This window comes from Silene latifolia, chromosome 1, assembly GCF_048544455.1.
Source record: "Silene latifolia isolate original U9 population chromosome 1, ASM4854445v1, whole genome shotgun sequence".
In the NCBI taxonomy this organism is placed as follows: Eukaryota; Viridiplantae; Streptophyta; class Magnoliopsida; order Caryophyllales; family Caryophyllaceae; genus Silene; species Silene latifolia.
The window spans coordinates 7,771,916-7,795,162 of NC_133526.1; the positions used below are offsets into that span (position 1 = coordinate 7,771,916).

General features: G+C 36.4%; 1 protein-coding gene across 1 annotated transcript; it reads left to right on the forward strand.

Moving 5' to 3' along the window:
* Positions 1 to 3,018: 3,018 nt before the first annotated feature.
* LOC141648714 (anthranilate N-benzoyltransferase protein 1-like) lies at positions 3,019 to 7,825 on the forward strand. The gene is made up of 2 exons (XM_074457453.1): positions 3,019 to 3,752; positions 6,789 to 7,825. The coding sequence occupies exons 1-2, from the start codon at positions 3,086 to 3,088 to the stop codon at positions 7,457 to 7,459; spliced, it is 1,338 nt and encodes a 445-aa protein (XP_074313554.1). The 5' UTR covers positions 3,019 to 3,085; the 3' UTR covers positions 7,460 to 7,825.
* The last annotated feature ends 15,422 nt before the right edge of the window (positions 7,826 to 23,247 follow it).

Below are 23,247 nucleotides of genomic sequence, written 5' to 3' on the forward strand. Positions count from 1 at the left end.
GGGCTAACTATAAGGTCAACTTATTGTTCATGATTGACTCTTTATAGTAACGTGTTCTAATAATATTGGATACAAACATTTTAGGGTAAGACTGTCGTATGGTATGCCGATTAAAAAGTGACCATGATATGATAAGAAATTATGAGTAGCATTTTATTGAAAAGTTTTTCCACTTTTTTATTATTATGAAATAATCACTAGTTAACATAAAATGGGTATTTCCCCTGTCCCGTCATTTGTTTACTTTTAGTTTGGCACAAAGATCAAGAAAGAGGAATTGAATGACAGGTGGACCAAATTAAGTGTAATGATCAAATTGACTATTAAATGCATTTCCAAAAAGAGAAGATAATCAATTGACTGAGACACCCTAAAATGGAATAAGTTTACAATTAACCGGAATAGAAAGATTACAATTTTTTTATAAAGTGGTCATTTTTTATCTATCACGCTCAACGAAGGTCGCACATTGATAAACTTGTACGCGGATATGTTGAGAACAGATCGTTTTATTAGTCTTTTTTACATAATAATCTCCCTTCTTGTTGCTCACTAGTCACTATGAACCCTAAACTGGTGATTTCAAGGAATTAAAAGGAACATATATTTAGTCAATTGAATATTTTTTCTATATATTTGTACTTTATCAACTCCCATCCACTATCTAACACCAATTTTTTTTTTTTTTTTGATGATGAGGGGGTTGAATCCCCCGGGCTCATGCATTCCTACACCACCACATGGACCATATATATAAGTCACCTCTTTAAGGGTTGCAGTGGCAAATTTCTTTTACAGGAAATTAGGAACAACATATATGATAATATATTTCATTATTCTCACATTAATTATTAGTTGGACACTTAGACACTAACCATCATATAAGCAATTTAAGTTGGACGTAGATAGATGGAACACACCCATAGTCACACTTATTACAATATGACAATTTAACAGGAAAACATAGTAAGATCAACAGCTAACTAGTAACTACCCCATTTAATTCTTTGACCAGCTATATATTTACCCCAAAATCTAGTCAAACTGAGGAAATATAATTACTCTATAAACTATTCCTTCTAATTTCTTAGAGGGAGTGCTAGGGCGACACCGAGTGTTACCGAGTTTCGGTACCACTCTAATAAAAAAATAGAAAATACGAGTAATTAAAAATTAAAAAGTTGTTTTCGTTTTTGCGCAAATATCGTAAAGATAAACTTGTAATTCACAACTAGTTTAGACCCCGTGCATTATAGCACGGTACTTAAAGTTTAATATTTTTTTATAAAATTACTTATATAATATTGGTACCTTATAGTTGTTTACATTTCTTATCATATTTTGCTTTGATAAATAAAAGTTATAACTGAAAATTAGTTAAGAGAATTGAGTAATGAGTTAAAATGTATTTTAATGAAAATAATTTTATATCATAAAGCTAATGAGTTTCAATTTTTTTTTTTCACGAAAGTAATAAAATTTCTAGTTTTGGTTTTATACGGAATATTGGTTAACTCATCATCTAATAATAGCATCAGTAAAAGATTTAGCAATTTATAGTTTTATATCAATTTTATTTTATTTTAATTAAAATATTATAGCTTAGAGTTTATTGAAAATAATACTTCGTATAATTTAATGAAAATATTAATTTTAATGAAAATATAATAAATGAAGTAAATTGTAATTGTTAGTTTCATTCCTTATTTAGTGAATAGACCTATCATTAGTTTCCTTTTTTAAGAATATGCATTTTGGCCGGAAAATAATATAGATCACCTATTCATTTAGTAAATAGGGGATTTAAACTAGACTATAGCTAATATTATACAACAATAAATATCATAACAAACACTCTTGTTTATCTTCATCAAATCATACATTCATGCATTCATCAATTTAACAAAATAGCGAGAGGATTTAATTGTGAAACGACAATTACCCTACGAAAATTTCCTCCAAAATATGTATTATTAATTTCATATTCAGCTATTAAGGTATGTTTAATTGTATGAATTAAAGATGAATTACAAGATTAATGATAACAGTAACACCAATAATAAGCCAAGCTAATACCAAACTCGGAATAATGAAAACAGATGTCCCCAGCCAAAATGTTAGCTTATAGCAGCAATTCAACAGCATAATGCCAAAATATTCTGACGTTTATGGTGGGATTTGGGAGTTAAATGTAAAAGATACCAATGTGATTATGTGATACTTTGGAATCACTGAACATAAAGTAATTACTCTTAGAAAAACACTATGCAAAAGATGAGAAATGTACCGGAATTGTTGAACCAAAATCGCACAAAATCTTTGGTTATCTTTGTTTATTTATAATTATCATTATTGTTAATTTAATTAGTCAATATTATGTTTCTAAATTACCCTTTTAACTCAAATTAGTTTGAAATTCGAATTTTGATGGAGGGAAGCAAAATAGCTAAAGAATTTACAATAATACCCCGAATGTCGCTCAATTTGAGTACTACCCGGTGTCGCCATCTCATTTTCCTTTCTTAGAACTGTCCCATTTGATAAAATATTCCTCACAAATCTTTAAAAAGTTGAACAATTCTACAAAATCGGAGATTTCAACAAATTGTTACATCAAGGCAAAGGAAAGTGAGGTTAGGGGCCTAGCTAGTGAGTCATGCATGGCAATGTACGTGATCAGTGACGGAGTCGGGATTCTCTGTAAGGAAGGGTGCGAAAAATCTCAGCGAAAGTAAACTGGTAATGCGTAAATTAAACCTCGAAAAAAATCGATAATTAATAGGAATATTATAATAGTTGGGCTTCAACCATCACCTTAAGGTTTTGGTTGAGATGGTTCATCTATCAATAATTTTAACTGAAAAATTCAAAATTTCCAATATCCAGTAAGGCCGAGGGCTCCTGCTAATCCCCTAAATCTGCCACTTTACGTGATGAAGTGGGACAGTGCGATTAAGCCGACCCTGAGCTATATATATGCACCCAACACTACCTTAAGTTTTAACACACTAATTTCAAAATCATTTCCTTCCCCTTTTCCCTCTTTAATAAGCAAATAAAAACTACACCAACAAAAGTAGAAACCATGAGCCTAAAAATAAAAGAAACTATGATGATTCGACCAGCAAGGGAAACCCCAAGGGTAACCCTAGAACTCACAAGGCTAGACATGATAATCCGGAGTCCCAACTCCCACACTACAATCTTCTTCATCTACAACCCTCCACACCCATCAGCCAATTTCGACTGCGAAACCGGAAAGAAAGCACTCAGTGAGATCCTAGTCCACTTCTATCCACTAGCCGGCCGGTTAAAACTAAACCAAAAAACCGACCGTTACGTAATAGACTGTTCTGGGCAAGGTGCTTTGTATGTAGAGGCTGAAACAACTCATACATTGGCTGATTTCGGTGATTTTGGGCCGGGTCCCGAGCTACGTAAGCTCGTGATCCCGGCTTGTGATTATTCCGGGGAATTGGGGTCTATACCTTTATTAATGGGTCAGTTAACCCGGTTTAAATGTGGTGGGTTGTGTTTCGGGTTTGCATTGCATCACCATGTAGCTGATGGGGCATCTCTTGGGTTATTTCTTTACTCTTTGTTGGTGGTGTATAGGGGTTTTGAGGTTCCTCTTTATCCTAACCATGATAGGATTATCCATCTTGCTCCTCGGAACCCGCCTCGGGTTGGGTTTCCGCACTCTGAGTTTGACCCGTTAGTGCCCAGCTTCCCGACTGATGGATCCTTGTCAGGTGAGACAATAATTTAGCTTTTCGCACAATAGTAGCGTCATACTCAACGTAAATACAATATCACCCTCTCGCTCATACGATACTCGATCCCTATTAATTATATATGATGTTTTCATTTGACTTTTTAACTTTGACCATAAATATCTAAAAAAACTATGAGGAATTATGATGAAATATAAAGTTATTTAGAAGACGGTAAAAAATCAAACAGCAAAATCATATAATTACAAAGAAAGTATAATACGAAGTATTTCTTTTTACTAGTTTGGTTATATTGAGCTCATAACTTTTTGTTATTTTTGTCACCATCATCATACGTAATTTCACGACTACGTTAGTGTAATAGTGTTACAATTGAAAATACGTTGTCTTGATTAAAATGGTTCGAAAGTATTCTTGCTCAAAATACTTAAAAAAGTAGGGTGTCTTTTTTTTTTTCCTTTTGGAACCGAAGGACATTAATTAATTAAAACGACAAGTTCAAGTTCAAGTTCAATTAAGGCAACATGATCAAGAGCAAGTCCATTACAAAGATGGTATAAAGTTCCAAATGACTTTCCACTTGGCAATCGCATCGATAATGATATTAGATAATTTTTTCGGAAAATTCATGTTGTACCCTCAAACTTTGTCATTTTTCACATGATACCCAACTTTTTAAGTTTGTACACATGATATCCTTGAAATTTGATTTTCAAGCATAACGTGTCCTTTTTATCGTGTTTAGAATTTTCAATTGAGCATAAATTATAGAGCAGAAATCGGAATTGACTAATTTTTTTTCTCAAATTGATTAACTCTTCGAATCTATAAATTGATAAAATGAAATTGGTCATTCAGAAATTTATGATCGAAGCTATGTTTGATTTGAGATTTTCGTTAAAAGAAACCCTATAAAATGTCAGTCGACAATTTTTTTTTCTCAAATCATAGATTATGACGAGATAATCATTCAACGAAAAAAATTGGCCGATTCTGAATTCCGATCTAGGAGTTATGCGCAATTGAGTTTTTTTAAAGCGACAAAAAGGATATGTTGTGCATGAAAATCAAACATGAAGGGTAATGTACACAAACTTAAAAAGTTGGGTACCATGTGCAAAATGGCAAAGTTCGAGAGTACCACGTGAATTTTCCGTAATTTTTTTGACTAAATAAGGATATTTAGCAAATTAATTGAATTTTTGAGGTTCATTTTAAATTATTTCGGGCGAATGGGTCCACGTTATCAGTTTATTTTTTTTCCAGTTTTTAGGGGAAGCCGCTAAGCTCCCTAGCGGCTTGTATCTGTACCACTAGGGATGTCAATGGGGCGGGTGGGTGCGGAGGAGGGGTAACCCGCATCCGCGAACTATATTGTGTACCCACACCCGCCCCGCGACCCGCAGCGGGTTGAACTTTTCACACCTGTCCCCGCCCTGACCAGTTGATCCGCTAAATTACCTATCTCCTCACAAAACAATTTTTAAAAATATAAATCTTGAATCTAAAACATACTAGTCTCGTACTCTCGTACGTCTTATACAAATAAGTTTCCGCAAAATGATATATTTAATTAACTAGTACACAAGTTTTTCAAACCACAAAATAGTTTAAGGATTAGCGTTTTTTTTTAGGGTTTAGGTTATTGGTTATTTGGTTGGGTAAGAACTAAGAAGTAGATGGAATTTGTCTAGGTTTATGAAAAAAATGGTGTAAGCTTTTTATCTAAGTACGAAATTTTATTTTTATATAATACAATTTTGTCTAGGTTTATGAGTAAGGCGGGCATAAGCGGAACGGGGACATGCAAGGTGGGGCGGGCGGGACGGTGTGGGGTGGGGTGGATATGGGGCGGGTCTCACGTGATACCCACACCCACCCCACGACCCGCGGCAAATGACACTTTTGAAACCCATCCCCGCCCCATGACCCATCAAATTATTACCTGTACCCGCCCCAAGTGGGGCGAGACCCGCAAAAACTCACCCCATTGACATTGACTGACATCCCTATGTACCACTTTCATACTACTACTGTTAAGTTCTAGAAAAAGAGGACATGAAGCCGCCTAAGTCCCTAGCGGCTTGCATGTCTTGACATAAATTAATATGTGACGTGAACCTATTTTTCTGAGGAGATATATCGGCTAGGTAGCACCAAAACGGACACGGACACGGGACACGGACACGACACGGATACGTGACACGTCATCCCTTGATATTTAGGACACGGGACACGTTATTTAAATTTAATAAAATATATATTTTATAATTATAAACGTTTGATTTTATTTTTATAAAAGTATTTGATATTAAATTTAAATAAGTGAAGCTAAAACTTGCCCTTGATTATAACTCGTTTTCATTTACCATCCAAACGAATCTTTTAATCAATCTCTTTCGACAGCTCACTTCACGCTTAAAGAACATCATTTAGCCCAAATGATGTCCAAATGTCATGGACACGCGTCGGACACGGCCGAAATACCATGGACACGCGTCGGACACGTGCTCGAATAAATGTAGAAAGTTAGACACGGCTTTGTAGGTGTCCGACACGTTTCGACGTGTGTCCGAGGAGTGTCGGTGTCCGACACGGTGTCGGACACGGGACGACTGATTAGGAGAAGTGTCCGTGCTACCTAGTATATCGGTTCGTATAATCAGATTTTTTCGGGATAAAAGGCAACTATGCGTTACTTTTATAATAATTATTTTCACATAAATTAATTTGTGAGCCTATTTTTGAAAAAGTGAACAATGGATCCGAATATGTACGCACGCATGCCATTATGTACTTTTTTTTTGGGTGACGAGGGAACCCGCAACCGCTACTTTTGGTGCGCATTGGGTAAACCATCGGGTGTACATGATAGCCTGCAAACCACGTATACCAGGTTAGCCACCCAAAGGTGATAGACTCGAAGTCTATTAGACATGAACTCATGCCAAAAATGCTCATTTTGCTCTTGGAGCCATTATATAAATTGATATTTCATTTTCTTGACTAAAATTTTAACCGTGTATAATTTGTATATGAATTATTGTAACTCAGGTGATAGCGATACAAAGCAATCACTTTTCAACCTATCTGAAGACCAAATTAACAACCTAAAACAATTAGCAACCTCCCAATTACAAGACAACCACAAAAACATAAGGTTAAGTACTTATGAAGTATTAACTGCTCACATTTGGAGAAGCACATGTAAAGCAAGAAACTTAGCACATGATCAAGAGGTGAAGCTCTACATTCCGGTTGACGGACGATTTGTAATGAAAAACCCGGCATTACCGGACGAGTACTTTGGAAATGTACTTTTCTTTTCGGTTTGTTCCCTTAAAGTATGTGATATTATTTCAATGCCATTTTCGTATGTAGCAACTAAAGTACACGAGGCCGTGAGAAGGATGAATAACGAGGAGTACTTAAGATCAGCTATCGATTATTTGGAAACTCGTCCTGGGTTACCGGACCCGTTAATGGGAGGACACAAGAGTATGTATCCACACCTTTTGGTGAATTCATGGGCTAAGATGCCTCTTCATTTGGCTGATTTTGGGTTTGGGTTGCCTAAGGCTTTTGGTAATTGTGACATTAAATTGGAAGGATTGTCGTTCTTAATATCAAGCCCTAGTGGGAATGAAGGGTTATCCTTGGCAATCAATCTCTTTGCTATTCATATGCCTTTGTTTGAGAAACACTTCTATGAGACGACTAGTTGATATTCGTCCAAGGCTATTTCATATTGATTTCTACAACCTATACAAATTATGTTACTTCAGCAAGTCTCATTAAAAACGGATATATCAGTCATAAATTGAAGACGGGTCAAGTAATACCTAAATGGGTAGGATTCTACTTTTATCTCACCTACCCACTTAGGTATTATTTAACCCGTCTTCAGCTTATGACGGATATGTCCGTCTTCGATGAGAATTTGTGATGTTACATATAAACACTTATTATTTTGTGTTTTTTTCCAACTTTACTTTTGTGTGTGAAGACAATATTGTGTTTAACTATTTCTTTTGTTGTATGAGTGAAAGAAAGGGGGACTTATATAAGTTCATAAACCCTTGTATTTTTTAATTGAGTGATTTGATTTTGGACACATTCTTCTAATTTGTTAATATTTAAAATTTTCATTATCCAAAGACTCACTTATACACAACAGAATTGTTGAGCATGTAACACCCTCATTTAACTAAGAGCTTTTAGCGAGACGTTTTTATTTAAATAGGACTGTTATCTCGGTTGCCCGATATAGTGAATAACAAATAAAAGTCAACAATACAAGGTACTTTAATTAAAATTACATAAATACTGTGGAATTGACTTAACCGTCTTACAATCTCAAACCAATAGCTTAAAACTGATAAATCAAACTTAAACTCTTATTACAGTGGAAGTCTAATAACTGAATTAAATAGCTAAGTGATCAATAGAAATAATGTCGGCTCCTAATGCCAGTTCGTCCGTCCACCTCCCCAGCAACGATCCGGTCTCACAAATCAAAACCTGCTTGTCTCACTGTTGCCCAATTCCTGAAAATATCAATTGGTTCATCACAAAGTTGAAAGTAATTTTGACACAAGGAAAGCAGAAACGTCAACCAAAGGCTGAGTAGGAATATTCTAAAAAAACTCGATTAAGACATTAACAACGATAATGAGAATCGCCAATAGTAAGAAACGAGTAACGACAGCAATAACAAACCGAAATTTTGGCTGACCCAAATAAACTGGCCTAAATAACTCAACCCTGTTGTGAAATAAAGAGTAGAGAGAATTGTAGAGAGGAGAAAAGAGAGACAGAACTGTATATTATTCCATTATGAGGGGGTATATATACACATACAATGAGGGTAGAGTTTTCATAAGATAATACACTCTAGAATATTAAGATATGGACTCCCCCTTGGATGTCCATCACTGAAGAAGATGCCTCGTTAAAACCTTCCTAGCAAAACCCCGTGGGAAAAACAATAGTGAAGGAAAAGAGTACACTAATAATCTTCAAACACGCATAATATGCTGCCTCGTTAAAACCTTTCCGTGGAAAACCCAGTGGGACAAAACCATGGCTAAGGAAAAAGAGTACAGCGCGTGCTACTCCCCATGATGATTATGTAACTTGATAAATCTTGAAATGATCCATGATTTGACATAACTTCTCCATTGTTGAAGTAGTACCCATTGTGGTTAATAAACTTGAAATCTTCGATTAATAGAAATCGATGACAGCTTCGATATCATATTTCTTTGACAACTCACAGTCTGGATATAATTATTTCATAACTCTTGGTTCTTTATTTCAATTAATACCTCCATAATTTTAATAGAGTTTCCGCAGTGGATGATATAATTTCTCCTCAATAAACGACATGACATTATATGTCTAAAATAATTGTCATCTCAATCAATCATGATGACATGACTAAACTATAGCGTAATAATGCGCTTATAGTGCTACCTCATTAAAAACCTTGCTAGGAAAAACCCATTGGGACAAAAATCTAGCCAAAGAGAAAAAGAGTGTAGCCATCATTCCTTAATCCTTGTTTTAAGGAGAATCAATCCGATAATTATTGAATAAATCATTCAATACCTTTGAGCAGTTTTCTTTGCTAAACCACATATGTATGGATTGACATTGTCATTGTAGACTTTGACTACATTTAATCGTCATGGTACTTCTGGACCATAAACTAATTTCATATGTTTAGCAAAAGCTCATTCAATCTAAATTCCAATATGCTCAAACTTTCAAGTTGAGACAATAACTTTTCAAATAAACTCTATAGGAGTTTTAATGTTCCATTTTGGAACTAATTACGATATATTTCAATCGTATTGTAGAGGTTTATATATTCCATCAAGAGTTTTCAATAACTCAATTGATCAACCATTAACAATTGATGATCATTTATAAGAGGCTCCTATAAGGAGTTATCCTCAAAGGAGTAGATCATAATATATTTCTCTTTTCCAACATTATCCATTCAAAAACAATATTATAAAACATGTTCATACATATGATATAAAACTAATTCTAAACAACAGTTATATAACAATGCAATAATTTATATAAAATAAAACTAATTAACATGCAAATGATGAACTTAATCTCTAAATGCACAAGATAATGACTCGATAATGCAAATTAAACTGTATAGTTTCATTTTCCAATATTCATAACTTCAACTGATTTCAGGTCAATAGTTGGACATTTAGTCCATGAGCTCATTTATAATCATAGATTATATGTCGACAATCAAAACCGGACTTACTTATAAAATCCCCATTATCTAGTCCATTATATTCCGCGCGCAAATGCATATCGGTTCCTTAAACATATCGATATAATTTCAACATCTTGCGATATTGTCAGTACTGATCAATGATATCTGAATATATTTGGTACCATTCCTTTTCTATATAGGTCATCTATTATCATTCAGATATATATGTCACTTCCGGGACATCCCAATTTCCTTACTCCATAGGATGGAGTACCAACTGCTCAAACTTGTCATTTTCTTATTACTTGAAATATGTGAACCGATATGACTCTCACACTATATTTCACTTGTGCTTTTTTGTTCAATTTGGCAAGAATCTAATTTTTCATTACATATAATTTCTATGACTAATGTATAGCTCACTATACCACATATAGGGCTAAACTGTCTATAATTAAATCATAGATTTCAATGTATTGAAATATCACATTTTGATAAGGTGACAAAGTGGTATCATAATACATCTTCATAACCAAATGAATACCATCATTTTTAATTTCATGAACCTCTATTTGATGTATTTTATATTGAAAACAAACCGCTGAACTTCAGGTCCAGTTGGGGATAACATACTTGTTTGTTTTTACCAACTTTTCTTTATCATTCTCCCCCTAAGGTGGTAAAAACCATAACCACCTTAAACCTTAATTTCTCATATCAACGATAAGAATTTATATGGGCATTTTTGTACAATAACAAAATCTTTTGGGGAGTAACATATAATGCAGTTGGATTTTAAATGTGCTGAATCACAATGCCCAATTCGGAGACTAAAGATTCCATATAATAATCAAACTGTGATCTCCAATATTAAATATACTCAGTCTTCGTGTAATCTCTTGCCTTTAATAAATTTACACGAGAGAGTTTCAGCACTTATATTTTCCTTAGGATAAACTTCAGGTTTATCAAAACGGGTATAATAAGAACCCGGATGGCCTCACATTTTAACCATTTCATGTCAACTTTCTTAATTTGCCCACAACCCATGACAAATTTTTATAATCATTGGCCGTGTTTCGAAAATTCTCTTATCACAGGCCACTTAATATAGTTGAAACATGAGTTTCTTAGAATAAGCATAGTTGGCGAATTGTACTAAACCGAGCCAGTCATATATCAATATTTGCGTTATTGATTACCTGATTATATCAAGTTACATCAAGAGGCTAATGGAGTCAAATTATATCAAAAGTATAAAAGAAATTCAAATGCCAAAAATCTACAGCAACTTTTATTCTAAACCAACAATTAGTTAGAAACATATATCAATAATTATAATCAAGTGGTGGGATAAACATGTGTAAAAGAAACAAAAATACGTTGATTAGTTTGCTGCAAAAGATATCATGTCTCACCAAGTCTCAATGGATATTACGATCAACGTACATAGATTTAAATCTACCTATGGACATTACGCTTAACTTATATAGATTATGTACATATTCATATTCATATGGTCTAAGTGGGTTAGAGTCAGTGCATCAATTTAAATTTATTATCATAAATAAAATTACTGATTTCCATATCGCAAATAAGTTAAATATAAAAATTATTATAATAAATTTAAATTTATTATCATAAATAAAATTACTAGTAGTATTCATAAAATTAAGTAAACTTAACGAACACACTTGATAATATCCGAAAAACAAAGTAATAGTTAGACTAAACGAAAAATAAATAACTTAATCAATACAAATAAAATTTAGTTCAATTTCTAGTCATAATTTCAATACTATGAGCTTCGGACCATAGTGTTTTTATCAAAATTTCCACGTATATATATTTTTCTTTCATTTCTCATATCGAATTTTGCAGTATATATAAGTCTCACATTACTTTTCATGAGATATTTCTTTTATGAGATATGAACAAATTTTGGCTCAATAAGGCCACATCATTAAGCTCAATTAAAGCTTCTTTATTTGGCTCATCAAATGCCACATTATTAAGCTCAAATAAGGCCACAATATTAGGCTTATCCTAACGCCATATTCTCGATCTCTGCTACAGACAGAGTCTTTATGAGATGTCACATTCACTTCAAAGAATTGATTAATTTCATATCTCATTATACTGTTCAACTTCAGGTGAACGAGAATCAATTCGCAAATAAATTTGTCCTTCAAAAAGACCGCTTTAAACTCATTTGCGAAAACACAACTGTGAACTTCTGGTCACTAGCATTTACACGTGGACTTCTGGCTCCTTACACTTATACAATATGAAAATATTGTACTGATGAGACGGTGTAAAAATTATTATACACCTTTAAAACTTTGAACTTCAGGTCAAAGTTAGTCAAAGTTATAATGTGGACATATTCTCTCATCTCTTTAAAATAAATCTTTTGGCACTTCGGACCCAAAAGTATCAATATGCCCTTTTTCCAAAACTCATGTATCTCTTATAACAAATATTTCTTTTGAGATTCGAGAATCAAATTTTAACGATTATCAAACAAAATAAAGTAAGTAATACTATTTACGTATATGGAAGAAATTGTGTAAAGAAAAACTTACCTTAACTTACCTTGATGATATGTGATAATACAAGGTGTTTATCGTTGTGAAATAAAGAGAAGAGAGAATTGTAGAGAGGAGAAAAGAGAGACAGAACCGTATATTATTCCATTATGAGGGGGTATATATACACATACAATGAGGGTAGAGTTTCCATAAGATAATACACTCTAGAATATTAAGATATGGACATCCATATAATATTATACCATAATATTTCATAACAAACCCGACACACGAATTATTGACCCAAGCTTGATTCATAGCCCAAATTAACTGGACTCGAATGTTTATACTACGTAGTAGTTACCGAATGCATACTAAATCACTAACTATGAACACAAATTGTTAGATGAGACAGTCTTATACTATAAGACCAACCCATTTGACAAAGCCCAAAACAACAAATAGAGAAACTGATGGAATGCAAGCTGTAACTTGTAATTGTTGGCTACTTGACTTGTAACCGTACAAGTACAACTTCCAACTTCTCTCTGTGATATCCTCTTTACCGGCTTCCACCCTTAAGCCACGCATGATTAGACCTCAGAATTGGCCTCAAATGACGACTATACTATACTTCGCACATGTTTCCATCCCAAAAAATATCAAAATTGCTATATCACGCCCCCTATTTTACTTGTTACGCCCCCTAATTTTTTATTTATTCCAAATTTGCCCTTACATCCAACTTAACTTTAGTAAAAAAATGATTATTGTTTTATCGTAAAAGTGTGTCTCTGACGGTTTTTATAACAATTGATTTTGTAAGACGGTTTTTATTATAACTAATTTACGGTTTATCAGTATTGAATTTTTTTGTGCTACGGTTTATCCTTAATACTAATCTTTTTAGCCCGAAAAGAAGCATGAAGTTTATTTTGTCGATCATCATCAGTGGACATCTGCAAAAAAATTAATTAATCAACACAAACAAACATGAAATCCAATTTATACAACTAATGGAAAAAAAACGAGAAAAAGAAATCTGCCTATCACCCCGAAGTTGTAATAAAACGATTAAAATTAATCAACACAAGCAAATATGAAATCCAATTTATACGACAAAAATAAATCACCCTTCAGAAATTGGAGTCCAATCATTTGTTGCTGGGTTACTCTTAAACCTGTAATCACCTTTGTTCCTACATTTTTTTTCTCCTCCATTTTTAGATAATTTTGACGATTTTTGCATCAGCCATGTAGGATTCACGACCTCACCCCGGAAGTGTCGTGTGGGTATCACGGCATGACGATGGTTCCGTCGTGTAAGGCACACGGCGTTACCCAGGTTCAGCCGCCTAAGGCACACGGCATGACGACGGTTCCGTCGTGCATCTCACACGACTGGGTCTATTTTCATTTTTTTTTTTTTTGTTATATTAAATAGAAAACCAGTCGAAAATCAACAATAACCCATCCTAATTGATTTTGTTGTGTCTTAGATCTTGTTGTTGTTTTTGTTTAAATTGGAGTTGTTGTTCTTGTGGTTTCAATTTGAAGAAGATGAATAAGGGAAGAAGATGGGTGATATGAGTAAATGACGAAACCGTAGAAATGTACGTATTTTTAGGACCGTCTACATATTACAATAGTTTATTATAAAAATCGTCTCACAGCTTCAATAACAATAAATCGTAAATTAGTTATAATAGAAACCGTCGCACAAAATCAATTGCGAAAAAAATCAATTATTGTAAAAACCGTATTAGAAACACTTTTACGATAAAACAAATTTACTAAAGTTAATTTGAATGTAAGGGCATATTTGGAATAAATTAAAAAATAGGGGGCGTAACAAGTAAAATAGGGGGCGTGATATAGCAGATCTCAAAAATATTCATGTCAAAGCCATAATTTTTAATTAAAACACTAAGTTGTCAAACTAAAAACAATAGTTATCAAACCAAAAACCACATCTTACAAAAACAAAATACTCGAAAAACTTAAAAACTGTAGTTTTTATTATAATATTTCAAATTTTCAAGATAAAATTATGAGTTTGAAAGATTAAACTTGTTAAATTATAAGGTTTGTGTGGAGAGTTTGAAATAATTAAAAACCCAATTTTTAACTTAAAATTCAATGTTTTCTACATAAACCATGAATTTTCAATTGAAAACAAAAGATAAAGTTCTCAATATAAAAACACAAGTATTCAAGTTAAAACAACAGCTTAAAGTATTATTGGAATTTAATTTTGAAATCTCAAATTTTAAGATCAATACGAACCAGGTTGGCGGCGGCGGCAGCAGCTAATCAACATTCTTAATTTTTGATTTTAATCGTTGGGTGGAAGTAGACAAAGGGCATAGTAGGTGGCGACAACCGCAACCGCAACAATTGCGAATTAGGGGCGAAAATGACAATCAGGAACGAAGGTGATGAGGATGGTGGAAGCGGCAGCCGGTAGATTAGGTGGTGATGGTGTCATGGTGAGGACGTGGGCTGCAGAGGCGGCGCGAAGTCGGCGTTGATAAGGCCGTGGATTGGAGTTGTGGTTGAGGCGGTTGATCGATGCAGTGGAATTATGCTTGTTGGGATTTTTTTTTTTTTTTTTATTTTTGTTTTTATATAAGCTCTTCTTATTGGGCTCATCTTTTCTATTGGGTCCGTCCTATACTATAGGACGGTCCTATAGGAGAGTTAATGTCCATGATCCCAAAATCTATATATATCTATCTATCTATATTATTAAAGGAAGCTTTTTTCGAGCGATTATAGAGACTCTAACTTTTATGAACTACCTTAAGAATTAAATAAACAACCGATAGATATTTGATGATTAATAAGCAACTGATAGATATTTGGAATAGGAAAGAGAACAGTGTCCATGTAAACCATAAAACTTAATATTAATAAAAAATACTTATAGGAAAGTGTATATATACACATTGCCCGTGAATTCAAATTCCCCCTTTTAAAGAGCCCCCTCCCCCTCCTCTTTTCCTTTTGATCTTTTTTCCCGATAATACAATTTTATGTGATTTGTAATTTTTAATGCATGTTATAATAATCTTATAGTTCTAGTTTATGATTGAATTTTTTTTTGATTTGTGCAGTTCAATAGGGTCAATACTCTACAGGATGTCAAGATCTTGCATACACGAGGTATTCGCGTTTTTCGTATCTATATATTGATTTATTTCCGATATCTCACGCTTCTATTATTGTTTCTTTTAATAATTTATACATAGAGAACCAGTAAATTAGTAATACACGCGACTTTGATCGATATGGCACATCTTTAATTTAAATCTACTCCCGTGTTTTTTCCTAATTATTGGCAATTTTTAATTGGTAATCATAGTTTTTTTATCATAATATATTATGTTTGACAATTAGTTTTAAACTTTGGTAATTGTATTGTATTGTGTCCATTTACTTTAGATTGTTTCGTGTACTATCGTAATTAGACACTCCGTACATTTTTTTTGAGTACAGGTGAATGGACTATTTAATTATGAGATCGGTGAACTATTCATATATAGTACGGAGTAAGTTATTATCAATCGGCCTATTACATACATCAACGTGCAATATTGCTATGTTATTAGTTTTGTAATCTTTTAACTTGACTTAATTAAAGAGAAGAATATCATACAAAGTGAACGTAGTAATTTTGAATGAAGATATAATACCTCAAAGAAGAGAGGAAAAAAGGCATGTTGGAGATCAAGATTTTTGAAGCATGTTAAATATGAAGTTATTTGAAGGCGTCTTCCTCTAGAGAACTACTATATACCACACAATTAGCAGGTCTATCAAGGAAGTTTCTTATTTAAGACGAGGATATCCGTCTTAAGTTTGAGATGGGTCAAATATGTTCATATGAGATTGATAAAACAAAACCTCTTAAGAAATACTAGATGGTGTATCAATGGATGAAAATATATACTCCATCTCAATATTGTGTAATTATGTTGTAGGATGGATGTGGGTTATGCTCACACACCTTTAAACTTCAATGGTCTCATTCTAAAATATGTAGTCACGTAATTTTTTGAATTACTCCATCTCATTATGGAACAAATATCACAAATAGTCTATACACATCTTATTAACATGTAATTTAGGGGTCGTTTGGTTCATGAAGGTGGAATGGAATGGATTAGAATCTCATACCATAGAGGTATGGATTGAGATCCCCATACCACTCTAAACTTGTTTGGTATGTTTATTTTTTACACTATGGGGGAATGGAGTTGGAAACTTGGGTGAAAACTTAGGTATGAGATTATAGGGGGTTGGAATGGAGTTAGAATCCATCCGGTATCTAACTCCATTCCAAAACAAGCCAACCAAACACTAGATTTGCCCAAATCCATTCCTATCCATTCCAAACCCCTCAACCAAACACCCCCTTAGTGTATAAAGGTAATAATGGTGCATATACTGTCAAAGAGACCTTATTCAAGGTGAAACAAATAGGTAAAAATCGAAGTTTCGCCAATACGAGTACTATTTGACATCAATAAAAATATAGAAGAAGAAGTAGAAGAAGAGGTTCATGATTTTTGATCAAAAAAATGTTGAATATATGGTGGGGAATAATTTTGAGACGACCTAATTGAATAGTAGAAGAGGAGAATCTGATCTACTTGGACATGTAAAAAAATATGGTGCTCTTAATTAAGCCTTCAAGGACCGTAGTTAATGTACAAAGTGTTTCATTCTAACACAAACTCTAATGCTAAATATTTTTTTTGCACCCCTCAAATTAGTGGGTGTCTGGGTTAATAGTACCAAAATATACGTGATAATCAGAAAGTTCATTCTCCTCCGTTCAAACTGTCTGCACCAAATTATTTAATAATAAGACTAAACATTAGTTTTATTATACTCCTTCCATCCCGATTATTGTTCTATTTTCATTTTGGGTTGTATCACTCAATTATTATTTATTTTCATATTTAGTAAGTTTTCTACAAGTGAAGTAGATAATATGTGTCATTTAATATTTACGAAATGAATGTAATAGATATAGTATAAAATGTCCATTGACTTTGATTTTTTTTGAAATTTAGACTATACATCTAATATGTTTCAGTTAGTACATTATTCACAATAAAATAATATAAATAGGCTTGTGCATCGCACTAGCATTTGTTTGATTAGTAGTTCTAACAATTTTGTTAGAGCGTAGAGCTACATACTAAAATACATTATGCACATAAAATTATGCACATGACAAAAGGTTACCCTTGCATATCGTATTATCGTTAGATGATAAATAAGAGACCAAATATATAAGACCATAAGGAACAGAGGTCCAATAGTATAGTATTATAATTATAGTTACAGTTACCGTATTATCAAAGTTTAGCCACACCTAAAATTAAAGTATACTTCAATTGTAATTAGCTAATCCGATTTTCACAATTTTTTATATAAAGTATGTGCTCGACGACTATTTTTGGGTATCACATAATAATATTAGATTCTACTAGGTGGCCCGTGCATCGCACGGGCATTAACTCTAGTATATATATAAAAGAGAGTTTTTTCGAGCGATTCTAGAGCGTCCACATCGTCAAAAATTAATTTAGGAAAGTATCATAAATAATAATTTTTGATGTAAAAAATAAAGTGGAGAATAATTTAATTATTATAATATATATATTTCCTAAATTATATTCAAGTGATATTTCCAATTTTTATATCAAACTTTTACATTTCACTTGGCAAAAAAGTATCGTTAAAAAAATTATTAAAATAATATAATTAGCTTCGTGATAAAAAATGCTATCATTAGAGTATAGATTTCATATTATTTTAGTTTCGTGGAAAAAAATGTTATCATTAGAGTATATATTTCATATTATTTGCACATATTAAAACTTCTTAGTATGTAAAATTGTGTAATTTTTAGTATGTTTTGTCCCACATTGGAAAACAACGTAGGTGTGGTGAATATACTACATATAAATAGTAAAATTGTCCCACATCGAAAGATTAGTATAAGGTGATGTGATCCTATGATTATAAATAGGAGGCATATTTGGAACTTATGTATCCACCCAAAAATTTTTGAGTCTCATAAATATTGTTTTAAAGAGCTCTTAAGATTTTCTATCATTATCTACGATATGATATAAAAAATAAAGTGGGAATCGTTGGGAACTCCTCGGGAGAGAGTTAAGAACATGAACAAGAAAATCAAAAAATACAAAACTAAAGGTTGAACAAGAAAATCAAAAAATACAAAGCTAAAGGTTTTATTAATGGTAGTAGCGTTAATAAGTCATTATATGTACGATGTAGAGATCTCTATCTAATGATCGAGACTATATGTACGATGTAGAGATCTCTATCTAATGATCGAGACTAAGTGGTTTTACCTTCAAAGAAAAATAATATGTATACAATAGTGGGTTTTTTAAGAAGAGACGTGTACTTCTTGGTATGTTATATCTTTCACATTGAAAAATAATGTAGGCATGATGAACATACTACGTCTAAATAATAAAATTATGTATCTCACATCGAAAAAATAGTATACGGTAGGGTGATTCTATAAATATAAATATGAGGCATCCTTGAAACTTAGGTGTTCCGGGTGTATTTCCGAAGCAGAGTTGTGACCACGTAAGCTTGTTGAATGATGTCTTTGACTTGTCTCTTCCTTTCGCTCTTTCCTGTTTAAGATGAACAAACTGAGGGCTCGGCTTGGTACCGAGCGTACTCACTCCGACGCTCAAGTCAGTAAACTTAAAAGGGATTAAGTTGTGTGTTACTTGGCGAAGTATATTGTAGAGAGATAAGGGAGTTTATACCAGATTATTGTATTGTGAGATGAATTGTGGATTATTGGATCGTTTTCTCAATGAGGATTGAGGAGTATTTATAGACTTTCACCTTTTGTCACGTAGTGGCCAAGTGGCCAAGTGGCAGAGCAGGTGGAAAGACTGTTCTACCCTCGGCCGAGGGACCCATGGCAGCCCGGGCCGGCCTGGTTGACTCCATGCCGAGGGGACCGGATGTGAGTACGCGGATATGCCTCCCGGTGGCTAGTTGCCTAGCCGAGACCCAGTGACAGTGCCGACGGCCGCGCTTGCTTAGGGTCGTCTAATACGTTGACTTGTCTGTCTTTTGACTTTGACCTTGCTCAATATGTTGACTCGGTCAGCGGGTGCAGAATATGCCCCATCAATTTGCCCCCAGCGTAGTCTATGCCGTGGTATGGACCTTCGATGAGTGTTGAGCGTATTCTGCGCAAGTTGAACTTCTTCCCCGGCTTCTTCTTCATCGGCTTGGTTCTGTTCAGGCCGTACCATATCCCCCCTCCACATGGATGTGTAATGGACATCAGATGTGGAAAAGAAGAAGGCGCTGGCCGAGACCAAGGTTGAGAGTGCCGGGTGCTTTTGATTGCCCCCGGCCGGTGCTGCCAAGCTTGGTTGGTCAGCTGGCCGTTGGCGAGTAGGTATCAGGAAGCGTGTCAAAGAAGAGTGGTCACTGTGTGTCGATTGACATTCCGTGGCTGCATGCTTGACACGTGGCTTGGCATTGATTGGTGGACGTTTCATGGGCTTTGCCCTGATTGGTCCGCCTCATGGGCTTTGCTCTATAAATAGAGCAGTGTGCCCCGTTTTTTTGGCCATCAAACTTCATTTTCTCAAAAAATTTCCCCTCTCTTAGTGTTTTCGAAGAAATTTCTCTCTAGTCTTCAAAGCGTTACTTGGCGTAGCACTTTTTCCAAGGTAAACAAACAAATTTTTCCAACTTTTAATTGTTAAGTTTTTTTTGTCACTATGTCTTCTACGGACGCTCAACCCAGTACCTCTGCGTCGGGGGGCGAACCGTCGCATCCTGATGAACAGGAGCCACTGGTCGTCACCCCGATAGGGTTTGGGGGTCCCAAGTCGCCTTCTCCTGAAGTTGATGAGCAATATTTGGAGGGTTTTGAGGATGATAATGATGATGATGCGACTCAATCTGATGAAGAGAGGCCGCAGCTCTTGGATCACGGCGACGCCTGCTCGATCAATCCTGATCGTGCTTGGACGAATAAGTTCGCTAGTTGTTCCGGTCCTGATCTTTTTGAAGACCATTACTCCTTCGGCAGGGGGTATAAAATCGTTATCCCTGAGGATGGTCAGGCGGTCTGTTGCCCTCCCAAAGGCTGCATCGGCGTGTACATCAGACACCTGGAGTATGGGCTCCGGTTTCCTCTTAATGCATACGTCGCTGCCATAATTAAAGCCATGAACGTCGCCATGGCACAACTGCATCCGTTGGCCATCAGGACGATAATTGGCTTTGTGTGGCTCTGTCTCTTTAAGGGGGAGGCCCCAACGGTTAACCTGTTCCGCCGGCTTCATCACCTTAGGCAGACCACCCTAGGCGGCACGGGGTGGTACAACATACAGATCGAGGCGGGTTATGTTACCGTTTCTAAGTTGACGTCTTGCAAGGACTGGAAGGGGCGGTGGGTATACGTCGAGGTTCCGGATGACTATCCGCTGCCCCGGTCCTTCCAGAGCCGCGTCAATTTGCGGTGTGAGAATCAGGGGGAGCATGACAAATATGTCTCCCGGAATAAGCTTAAGATGGACGCCAGCAGGGTCTATCTTCAGGAGGACGAGTTGCGGGCAATGAGGCTGTTCGAGGCTGAGAAGGATGGCACGGCGAAGGGATGGATGCCCCCGACGCAGATCGTCCTTCAAGACGAGCTGCTTTGCCACGTCGGCCTCATACCGGCCCACGGCCAGGGTGAGTGGGGTCGGTATGAGGCCCACTTTTGCTTTTACTCCTTCTGTATAGCCTCGGTTTACTTCTTTTGCTTAACTCTTGCTTCGTTTCTTTTGCAGACCGATTTGGCCCGGAACTGCCTGTCTCCGTCCTCAAGCGGTTGGGACTTGGTGAGGACGGGAGAGTTGTTGAGCTGCATCCTAAGGCCGCGCCACGTGATCGCAGACCGGCCCCTCACGAACTTATGGAGCAGCAGTTGAAGGCATTGGATGTGGCGGCGGGCTCAAGCGCAGATTGCTGGTAAAGTGCCACGCCGGAGACCAAAGACAACGTCTACGGCGGCAACGGCGTCAACTCCAGCTCAATCTTCACTCCCCGTGGTCCAAAAGGAGCAGGTGGTCGTCGATGTCGAGGAGGAGGTCACCGTTCTGGAGGCTCCTCCTCCTCCCAATAAGAGAAAAGAGGCCGTTGCTGCTGTTACCGAGGCCGGGAAAGGAAAGGGACCAGCCGGCCCTCTGCATAAGAAGGCCAGGACTGGTACGGATCTTACCCATGGCTCGGATTTAGCAGGTTCATTGGGCATTCCTGATGACAGACTCTCTGACATGTCAATGAATGTTGACATGGATGCTTTGTCTGGATTTTTTTTAGATAAACCGTCGCCGGCCGTCGTTCTCTCTGAACGGCAATTGGAGAAGCGGCCTGTGCAGACGGGCGTTAAAAATGTCACCGCCGACTCCTCATCCCAGAAGGTTTCCCCCGCTCAGCTTGTGGCGGAAGGCACAAGGTTGTGCAAGAAGCTGGCGAAGTGGAATGAACTAGCCGGCGCTCATATAATGGAGCAAGAAACGGTCATGGCTCGAGCTGCCGGTACACTTGAACGGCTTAGGCTCGATCTTGCCGCTGCTAAGAAGGAGGCCGAGAAGTCGAAGGAGGACTTCCAGGCCGTCATGAAGGACCTCCTTGCTGAGCGAAAACTTAGGGAGGACGCTGAAAAGGCGGTCCTAGCCGAGAGAGCCAAGGTTGAGGCTGCGGAGGCTGAAGCTGCTAAGCTGCTGGAGGAGAAAGACAAATTTGAGGGCGGCTATAAGGCCATGGTTGATCAGAGGGAAAAGTGGAAGTCCCTGCATTCGACTGAGGCAAAGGAGCACAAGAGCACAAAGGCTATCCTTGCTCAGAGGGAGAAGGACATTGAGACGCTGCAAACCGTTGTCATCCCTGACATGTGTGCCCGGTACCGGGACCAAGCTGAAGAGGCTACCAGGGATGCAATCAAAGAGCTCGTTCCTGAAGGCTCCTTCCCGTGGCAAGATTTTGACCGGCTTCTCGATGAGAAGGCGGCTGCTGCGGAGGACAAGGCTGCGGAGAAGGCGGAGGCGGCGAAGGCTGCTCAGGAAGCTGAGGCCAAGGCGGCCCATGCTGCAAAGGTGAAGGAGGCAAGGGAGGAGGCTGAGAGAGCAAAGGCAGGTGAAGCTTCTGGGTCGCCCACTGTTGGTGATGCTGCTACTGCTGCCGGTGGCGAGCAAAAACAGGCATAGGGAGACGGGCGGTCGTCACCAGATTCACCCGGCCCTTCTGACATCTTCAGCTGTTCGGGGGCCAACTATTGAGCCTTTCCTCCCTGCCATCCTTTTGGCGCTTCATATCTTATGTCTGTAACCTTTTGTTGTACCTTTTGTTTTTGTTAAACTTTGGTAGGTTGTGTTTAGGCTATCCCTATGGGGACGGCCGTCGTCTTCGTTTTGCCTCACCTGTAAACATTTCAATAAAGTTTGTTTATTTTGCCTCCATCCAGTTGTCTTATTACGTTTCAACACATTGAGTGCTTTTTCGTTTTTACTTCCGGCTTGGCCGAGGCAGTTAGAAGGCGCATCTCAATTGTACTTAAACGTTTATTAATATCTTGGCATGTCGGTCGCTTCCTCCTCCACCCCCGGTCTTAGCCGAGGCGGACAGATTTGCGCTTCCCAACCGCCGTTGTGAACATGTT